We start from the raw sequence: 11,075 nt of genomic DNA on the forward strand, positions 1-11,075 counted from the left end.
AAAAAAAAATGAAAAAAATCTATAAAAAATAAAAAAATTCTGCATCACTGTCCAATGATGACGAGCCCTGGTGCATGATGGGGAGGGGAAATAAAAATATATATATGTGGAAAAATATATATATATTTATATATGAGGATTAAATGTTTCATTTAAGGGTATTTTTTCCATAGAGAGGAGGATCGACCAATCAGAGCGCCACGTGGCAGCAGCAGTCACATGACCCCGAGAGGAGACGAGAGGGTGTTTTCCACATGTGAACCAGCAGAAACACACACACACACACACACACACACACACACACACTGCTGAGATAAACACACACATATCTGTTTATGTACTGACTCTAATGTAGAATATACAGTACACACACTGTGGTATGACTAGTACACACACTAACTAGTATAAACACCAGTACCGACATTGGAATGACTAGTAAAAACATTAACTAGTATAAAAACTACTAAACACTAATATAACTAGTACACACATTAACTCGTTTAAACACTAGTACACACACTGGTATAACTAGTACACATATTAACTAGTATAAACACTAGTGCACACACTAGTATGACTAGTACACACACTAACTAGTATAACACCAGTACACAAACTAGTATGACTAGTACACACACTGGTATGACTAGTACACACACTAACTAGTATAACTAGTACACACTGGTATGACTAGTACACACATTAACTAGTATAAACACCAGTACACACACTGGTATGACTAGTACACACACTAACTAGTATAACACCAGTACACAAACTAGTATAACTAGTACACACACTAACTAGTATAACTAGTACACACACCAACTAGTATAGCTAGTACACACTGACTAGTATAAACACCAGTACACACACTGGTATGACTAGTACACACACTCACTAGTATAAACAGCAGTACACACACTGGTATGACTAGTACACACTAACTAGTATGACTAGTACACACACTGGTATGACTAGTACACACACTAACTAGTATAACTAGTACACACACTAACTAGTATAACTAGTACACACACTAACTAGTATAGCTAGTACACACTGACTAGTATAAACACCAGTACACACACTGGTATGACTAGTACACACACTCACTAGTATAAACAGCAGTACACACACTGGTATGACTAGTACACACTAACTAGTATAACTAGTACACACAGGTATGACTAGTACACACATAAACTAGTATAACTAGTACACACATTAACTAGTATAAACACCAGTACACTCACTGTGGTATAACTAGTACACACACTAACTAGTATAAACACCAGTACACACACTGGTATGACTAGTACACACACTAGGATAACTAGAACACATATTAACCAGTATAAACAAAAGTACAAACACTAGTATAACCACTAGTACACAAACTAACTAGTATAAACACTAGTATACAGTCTAGTACACACACTAGTATAACGAGTACACACACTAACTAGTATAAACACTAGTACACACACACACACACACACAAGTAGACTTGTAGTTTGCACACACTTATATAAAAAGACAGAACACTAGTATACCCATTCATATACATATTAGTTAGAAGTACCAGTAGAATACTAGTTAACACACATTAGTGTAAATACTAGTATACACTAGAATAAACACTAGTAAACACTCTAGTATCAACACTAGTATACACATTAATATACACACTAGTATACATATTAATATGCACACTAGTTTACACATTAGTATAAACACTAGTATACACACTAGTATCACCATTAGTATGAACACTAGTTTACACACTAATATACACACTAGTATGCACTTGAATATAATCACTAGTATATAAATACTCGTACACACACTAGTATACACACTGGTATAAACACTAGTATACACACTAGTATAAACACTAGTATACACATTAGTATAAATACTAGTATAAACACTAGTATACACATTGGAATAAATACTAGTATACACACTAATACACACACACTAGTAAACACTCTAATAAACACTAGTATGCACACTATTAGAAATGCTAGTATACACACTGGTATAAACACTAGTACACACACTAGTAGAAATACTAGAACACACCCCAGTATAAACACTAGTATACACACTAGTATACACATTAGTATGAACACTAGTTTACACACTAATATACACTCAAATGTAATCACTAGTATATACACTAGTACAAATAACCATACACACACTAGTACACACACTACTATACACTCTGGTATAAACACTAGTATACACACTATTAGAAATGCTAGTATACACATTAGTATACACACTGGTATAAACACTAGTATACACACTAGTAGAAATACTAGAACACACACCAGTATACACTTTAGTATACACACGCTCGTATACACATCAGTGTAAATATGAGTGCGCACACTAGTAGAAATACTAGAACACATACCAGTATACACTCTAGTATACACACTGGCATAAACACTAGTATACACACTAGTAGAAATACTAGAACACATACCAGTATACACTCTAGTATACACACTAGTAGAAATACTAGAACACTTACCAGTATACACTCTAGTATACACAATAGTATACACACAAGTATACACACTGGTATAAACACTAGTATATACACTAGTAGTAATACTAGAACACATACCAGTATACACTGTAGTATACACACTAGTAGAAATACAAGTGCACACAGTAGTAGAAATATTAGTACACACATTAGTATGCACACTTGTATACACTATAGTATACACACTAGTATACACACACTAATATACACACTAGAATACACACTAGTATACACACCAGTATAAATACAAGTGCACACACTAGTAGAAATACTAGTACACACACTAGTATACACACCGGTATAAACAGTAGTATACACACTAGTAGAAATACTAGCACACACACTAGTATACACACTAGTATAAATACAAGTGCACACACTAGTATAAATACTAGTACACACACTAGTATACACACTGGTATAAATAGTAGTATACACGCTAGTAGAAATACTAGTACACACACTAGTATACACACCGGTATAAACAGTAGTATAGACACTAGTAGAAATACTAGCACACACACTAGTATACACACTAGTATAAATACAAGTGCACACACTAGTATAAATACTAGTACACACACTAGTATACACACTAGTATAAATACAAGTGCACACACTAGTATAAATACTAGTACACACACTAGTATACACACTAGTATAAATACAAGTGCACACACTAGTAGAAATACTAGTACACACACTAGTATACACAGCCAAGGAAGCCAAGGAAGGAAAAGTGGATGAGAAAAGGAAGAAGGAAGTGAGCAGGAAAAGAAAGGAAAGGAGGCAAGGATGCAAAATTAATACATTTTGCATCTCTTATTTTAAGGTAAAAGCTGCGTACTGTTCCTTTAAGTGACATTTGACTTGTATTGGAGTGTTTCTGATATTGTAACAAGCTTTAATTTCAGTCTTTTGAGTCTTTTTACTGCAGAGAATCAGATGATTCTTATTATTTGTGAAGCTCCAGTTGAGTGACGGTGATGGTTTGTGTGTTTGAGCCGGATGTGGCTGCTGATTGTGTCAACTGTCACTGCAGCTGTATATAGATATATTTATATATTTATATTTATATACATATGAGGGGAACAATAGTGGTGACACACGGCGGCAGCAGATATAAAACCTCTAATCTGCGTCTTCCCTCCTCAGATCTGCCAACTGTAACAGAGAGAGACGAGCTGAAGAATCTGTTGATTTCTGAATGAAGCGAGACGAGAACAGAGAGAACAGATGGAGTCTGAAACGCTTTAAGAGAATAAACCGACACAGTCTGGCTGCTCCGACTCACTCCGTCAGAAAAGAGAGAGAAAGGCTCCAACACCTACAGAAGTTTAACTTTTAAACTCCTGAACGCTACAAAATATTACAAAAACACACCGTTTATCTTAGAGAGAAACTGTAAAAACAGACATTATCGTCAGTGTTTGAACTTTCCGACGGTCCCTGAACTGATCATCAGTTACTAAAGTTTCCGTTATAAAAAGTGACCGTTACTTGTGTTAAATGTTGATATTAGTGTCAGAATCTCTTTATTCTACTTATATTCTGGAGTTCCTCAGGGTTCAATTCTGGGACCATTTTTAAATTCTGAACTCTCTGAACCCCACGTATGTTTTCCATAAAAAATTCCCAAAAATGCTTCGTTTATCGCAGAAAGAAACTGTAAAAACAGGAAACAAAACATGTTTATATAATAAAAAGTGTCCATTTCTTGTGTTAAATGTTGATATTAGTGTCAGAATCTCTTTATTCTACTTATATTCTGGAGTTCCTCAGGGTTCAATTCTGGGACCACTTTTAAATTCTGAACTCTCTGAACCCCACGTATGTTTTCCTTAAAAAATTGCCAAAAATCCTCCGTTTATCGTAGAAAGAAACTGTAAAAACAGGAAACAAAACAAGTTTACATTATAAAAAGTGTCCGTTACTTGTGTTAAATGTTGATATTAGTGCCAGAATCTCTTTATTCTCCATGTGTCATTTAAAATAAACCAGTTAATCCTGTTAAAAACATTAAATTCTCCTCAGAGACACTGAAGACATGATTGATTCTGCTGAGAATCTGTTTACACAGATCAGAGAGGAGAGGACAGGAGAGGCTGTTTACACAGAGCAGAGAGGAGAGGACAGGAGAGGCTGTTTACACAGAGCTGAGAGGAGAGGACAGGAGAGGCTGTTTACACAGAGCAGAGAGGAGAGGACAGGAGAGACTGTTTACACAGAGCTGAGAGGAGAGGACAGGAGAGGCTGTTTACACAGAGCTGAGAGGAGAGGACAGGAGAGGCTGTTTACACAGAGCTGAGAGGAGAGGACAGGAGAGGCTGTTTACACAGAGCAGAGAGGAGAGGACAGGAGAAGCTGGAAACATGATAGTACTGAGAATATGTACTTTTTGGGAAATTTTGATTATTTTATATAGTTTTTTCTGGAAATATTGTGTCATCTTATGTTGTTTTTTGTTAATTTTCTGTGTTTTTTGTAAATTTTCTGTAGTTTGTTTGTTAGTTTTATGTATCTTTTGTTAATTTTATGTAGTTTTGTAAAGTTTGTGTCTTTTTTGTTAATGTTATGTAGTTTTTTGGAAATTTTGTGTCATCTTGTTTAGTTTTTTGGTCATTTTCTGTGTTTTTTGTTAATTTTATGTAGTTTTTTTGTTAGTTTTATGTATTTTTTGTTAATTATATGTAGTTTTTTTGTCAGTTTTACATATTTTTTGTAAATTTTGTGTCTTTTTTGGTCATTTTATGTAGTTTTTTTGGAAATTTTGTGTCATCTTATGTTGTTTTTTGGTCATTTTCTGTGTTTTTTGTTCATTTTCTGTAGTTCTTTTGTTAGTTTTATGTATCTTTTGTTAATTTTATGTAGGTTTTTTGTCATTTTCAGTCTTTTTTTCCCACATTTGTGACATTTGTGGACCCTTCGTGTTTATATATAAATTCCATTTTATTCAAATTTAAAACTTACTTATCAAAGAAGTTCAACTTTGTTTTTTTCTTTTTTTCTGATTTCTCTCCAAACGGCAGAAACAACAAGACGACACCAGAGGAGACGTTGACTCAGATTCTGGAAACAACAACAACAACAACAACGACTGACTCAGTGAATCTGCAGCTTTCTGAGCTGCCAAAAGATTTCAGATTATTTTTAGCTGAAAATATCTCATAAATACGTCTCACGTTGTTTTATATATTAACTTACTTGTTTTCAGTGTCGAGGAGAATCTGTTCTGTCATTTAACTTCTAGAGGATCTAGAGGTTTAAAAAATCAATAATTAGTTGATCTTAATTCAATAAAAATAATAAATAAATAAAAATAAAGACCTAAATAATATAAATAATATATATTCTGTATGTTCAGTATCAGACTATTGCCAAAACCATTTAAAGAAAGAAAAAAGAGAATAAAGAAAAATAAAATATCTATGTGACGCAATTTCTAATCCACCTAAAGCATCATTTTCTTCATTTTATGTTTTGTAAAAAAGAAAATTCATATTTGAAAATAAAAACTTTGATAGTTTGTTCAGCCAACATCTGCAGATTTAAACTGACAAAAACATTTTATTGCTATTTTTAACTTCATATTTTCTTTGAAATGTGTCAAATTACTATTTATAAATTAAAGTTTTCTTTGTCACATAACATTAAAAAAATAATAATGCCAATTAAAGCAACTTTAAGCCATAAAATGTTCACAAAAACCTCTTTAATTATTTTTACAGTATTTGTTAAACTCTAATTTTTATCATTTAAAAAAAATAGATTTTTGGCATTTTGTTAATTTAGGACGTAAATATATATATTAAATATTTATTAATTTTCCTGTGTTTGTCCTGCAACTGCTGCATCGCAATTTATCTCAAAATAAAACAATAAATATAAATAATATAATATTATTAGTGTGTGTGTGTGTGGTCACAGAGCCCTCTGCTGGCCTGATGGAGTCTGAACTCTGATTTAAACCATCAGCTGATTTATAATCACATTAATAATAATTATCCTGAAGTCTAGTTTATGTTTCTGTCCAAAATCTGCAGGTAAAATGTTTCTTTATATTATTTATAATTATTATTTTTGTTGAAACAGAAAAAAAAATCTGATTTTAAATGAGACAGAAAGACCCAAAAAACAGATTAAATCAAGAATAAATTCACCGTTTAATCTCATCGTCTCATCTGAATTATTATTTTTATTCCGTTTCATTTTAGTAATATTTTAATTGTATTAACTGTATTTTAAAAAAAAACATTTAAAATGCTGAATAGATACATTTTATTAATATTAATTCATTAGGATTATTCTGCACCTTGAGATTAAAGGTTTCCTAAAAATCTGCACTTTGGGATTTACATTTTAATTTCAGGATGAAAAAACCTCAAACAGGTGACTTGACTGGCTAGTTACCATGGCAACCACCCACCTGCTGGAGATTAGAGCGTGTTTAGTGTGTGTGTGTGTGTGTGTCTGTGTGTGTGTGTGTGTGTGTGGTGCGTTCAGGTGTACATGGAGACGTCACGCTGCTTCAGATCCACAGGAACAAACTGACGAGCCGAACCTCCAACTTCCAGCAACTTTTTCATTTATTAAATTTATTTTTTTAATATAATTTATTAAATGACATTATAAATGTGATTTATTATAATAAAAAATATTGTTATTAAACATTTCCCCTGAAATCCAGAGCTTATAATCTTGCTTTTAATAAAAGATAATTGTATTTAAAATGTGTTTAAATTGTTATTAATTATAAAGAATGGCTCAAGTTATAAATTAAATACATTTTTCTTTTATCACATAAAGAGAAAATAATGCACATTAAAAAAAACCTTCAACTTCTCAAAGAACTCTCACAGCTGTTTCAGGTTGTTGTTGTTTTTTTGTTGCTATATTTACATCTTATGTTTTACAAGTATTTAAGTATTTATATTGTTAGAGTATTTATTTTATAAGAATTGAAAAATACGTACAATTAAAAAAAAAAAACCCTACATAAAATTTACAAAAAACATAGAAAATGACCAAAAAATCAACATAAGATGACACAAAATTTCCAAAAAGACACAAAATTAAAAAAACACACATAAAATGACCAAAAAAAATAATTTCCAAAAAACTAAATAAAATTACCAAAAAGAAACAAAATTAACAAATACCACAAAATTTCCTCTCCGTGTAAACAGATTTTCAGGGAATATTTCTGACACTAATATAAAAAATTGTGTTACTTTTTACAACGAAAAACTTTAGTAACTGATGATGCATTCAAGGACCGTCGGAAAGTTCAAACTCTAATGCCTGTTTTTACAGTTTCTTTCCACAATAAACGGTTGATTTTTGGCGTTTTTTTTAAACTAAACAAACCACTTTCTTGCTGTTAAATCACAAAAACCTGAGGTTGTATTGTCTGTTTGTTTATAATTATTCTTTTTAAATAAGAGAATTCACACGTGAACCAGCTCAGTTTTAGTTCATTTATTTAGAAAAGAAGTTTTTCATATCAATTAATCACAAAGTCAGTCAACAACTAAATACAAAGATTCTGTTTTAATCAGTTTTTCTGATTGTTAGTGCAAATAAACTAGAGATGATTCTAATAACTGATTTATTGGAGACAGAACGTTTCTGTTGTTTATTCTACTCACTGTGTGAATGTAACCTGACACTCTGTTGTTATTGTCTCTGTTTGTTTGTTTGTTTGTCTGTTTGTTTATGTCTCCTTGTGTCCCTTCAGGATCAGGTCCATGTAGGCTCCCGTCACCAGACTCTCCTTAGACACGCCCAGCTTCTCCATCAGCTCCTCGGCCACCTGCACCACAACAAACAACAAACAACAACAACAAACAAACAAACAGGTTAAGCTTCTATAACAGGAAAGTTTGGCAGGTTTTTTTGGGGGTTTTTTTTAAGACAAAAGCTTTATGAGTTCAATAACGACAGAAGGTGGAAAAAAGAGGGGGGAAAAGACTAAAAATAAAAATAATAACAATAATGATGATGATGATGATGAATAAAAATAAATAAATAATAATAATAAATAATAATAATAAAATAATAGTAATAATAATGATTATTACTAATAATAATAATAATAATAATGATGATGTTAATAAAATAATGTATAGATTTTTAAAAATATAAATTAAAATAAATGCAAACAGACAAAACTTTTTACATTTAAATATGTAAACAAACAAGCTTATTAATTAGGAAATAACAAAAAAACTAAATTAACAAACTAATATATTATAAAAATAATACAATAACACTAGAAATAAAGTGTTTGTATTTTGTTAAAAAATATTAATTAATTAAATTAACAAATTAATATAAAAATTATGCAATACCACGAAGAAAATGTAAGAAAAAAATAAAAAATACATTAATTAAAATCAAATAAATGTTTAATGTGAAGAACTTTGTTTAGATATTTAAACAGATTTAAAAAAACATCAAAAAACAAAAAATGTATAACAACAATAACAATAATAGTAATACTATAATGATAATATATAAATTAAAATAAAACATGTAAACATACAGAATGTTTAACATTTAAATATGTAAAGAAAAACAATCTAATTAGGAAAATGTAGCAAAGAACAGAAAATAGAACAAATTAATATAATATAAAAATAATACAGTAACACTAGAAATAAAATGATTGTACTTTAAAAAAAATAATTAATTAAAAATAAAACAACTGTTTAATGTGCAGAACTTTGTTTAAATGTGTAAAGAAACAAGCTAATTAATTAGGATAATGTAACAAAGCTACATGTAACAAATATATATATAATAAAAAATATGAATTAAAAAAAATGAATTAATGAGTATTATAATATTTTCATTAGTAATTAAATAGCTGGTGTTACAGCACGTGTTTATTTGAGTGGATGGGAGCTTTTAACGGGACAATAAATGAATAAAAATGAAGGATAAATCTAAATAAGATAATAATAAATAAGTAGTTTTTACTTAGTATGGGAGAAGAATGGACAAAAAGGGAGAAAAAACAGTTTGTGGTTAAAAAAAAAATGTATCAAATATTTAACTAACAAACCGACTAACAAACTAACTAACTAACTAAATAAATAAATAAATGTGTTTCCATTAATGAGCGAAGTGGACAGAAGACGTGATTAAAAATCTGAAACGTACCTTCTGTCCCTCTTCAACAGTCTGCTCCGGACGCATCACCACCTGAACAAACAACAAACAAACAAACAAACAAACAGGTGAGTCAGTCCATCACAAGTTGAATTCCTCTGAGAAATATTTATCTTAAAAATTGGAATAAAATGGAAACTTGTAACCGATGATCTGTTCAAGGACCATCGGAAATTTAAATTCCGACGATAATATGTGTTGTTACAGATTCCTTCTATGATGAAACGATATTTATTTTTTCAACGTTTCAGAGGGTTTAAGAGGCTGAAATCAAAACATATTTAATCTAAACAGCTGCTGGTTCAGAGGTTTCTGGATGTTTGGTTGATAAAATGTCAGAAAAGGTTTTTTTGGGAAGGAAAAGCAGAAAATCTTCATATTAAAGATTCTGAAACCTGAAATATTTTATATAATTTTGGCTTCACGAAGGACTGAAGATCATCACAATGTTGTTTTATAATTAGTACGAGTGTGTGTGTGTGTGTGTGTCTGTGTATCTCTGTGTGTGTGTGTCTGTGTGTGTGTATGTGTGTGTGTGTGTCTGTGTGTATCTGTGTGTGTGTGTGTGTCTATCTGTGTCTGTGTGTGTGTGTGTGTATGTGTGTGTGTGTGTGTGTCTGTGTATCTCTGTGTGTGTGTGTGTGTGTGTGTGTGTGTGTCTGTGTGTGTGTCTTGCTGTGTCTATGTGTGTGTATGTGTGTGTGTGTGTCTGTGTATCTGTGTGTGTGTGTGTGTGTGTCTGTGTCTATGTATGTGTGTGTGTGTGTCTGTCTGTGTGTCTATCTGTGTCTGTGTGTGTGTGTATGTGTGTGTGTGTGTGTGTGTGTGTGTCTGTGTGTCTGTGTCTATCTGTGTGCGTGTGTGTGCGTCTATCTGTGTGTGTGCGTGTGTGTGCGTCTATCTGTGTGCGTGTGTGTGCGTCTATCTGTGTGTGTGTCTGTGTGTGTCTATCTGTGTGTGTGTGTGTCTATCTGTGTGTGTGTGTCTATCTGTGTGTGTGTGTGTCTATCTGTGTGTGTGTGTCTATCTGTGTGTGTGTGTGTGTGTGTGTGTGTGTGTGTGTGTCTATCTGTGTGTGTGTGTGTGTGTGTGTGTGTCTATCTGTGTGTGTGTGTGTGTGTGTGTGTCTATCTGTGTGTGTGTGTGTGTGTGTGTGTGTCTGTGTGTGTCTATCTGTGTGTGTGTGTGTGTGCGTGTGTCTATCTCTGTGTGTGTGTTTATCTGTGTGTGTGTGTCTATCTGTGTGTGTGTTTATCTGTGTGTGTGTGTGTCTATCTGTGTGTGTGTGTGTGTGTGTGTCTGTGTGTGTCTGTGTGTGTGTGTGTGTGTGCGTGTG

The 11,075-nt window shown here is 32.1% G+C and overlaps 1 protein-coding gene across 2 annotated transcripts in view; it reads right to left on the reverse strand.

The window, feature by feature from the left end:
* Positions 1 to 8,029: 8,029 nt before the first annotated feature.
* The window catches only part of LOC131960726 (uncharacterized), a 6,429-nt gene continuing 3,383 nt past the window's right edge, over positions 8,030 to 11,075 (reverse strand). For both annotated transcript variants that reach the window (XM_059326000.1, XM_059325998.1), the window contains exons 5-6: positions 9,731 to 9,772; positions 8,030 to 8,378 (exon numbers count right to left, since the gene is read on the reverse strand). In XM_059326000.1, coding sequence (XP_059181983.1) covers positions 8,280 to 8,378; positions 9,731 to 9,772 — 141 coding nt within the window. In that variant the 3' untranslated portion in view covers positions 8,030 to 8,279. The remainder of the gene's footprint in view (positions 8,379 to 9,730; positions 9,773 to 11,075) is intronic.

The sequence above is a fragment of the Centropristis striata genome, chromosome 22, assembly GCF_030273125.1.
Source record: "Centropristis striata isolate RG_2023a ecotype Rhode Island chromosome 22, C.striata_1.0, whole genome shotgun sequence".
NCBI lineage: Eukaryota > Metazoa > Chordata > Actinopteri > Perciformes > Serranidae > Centropristis > Centropristis striata.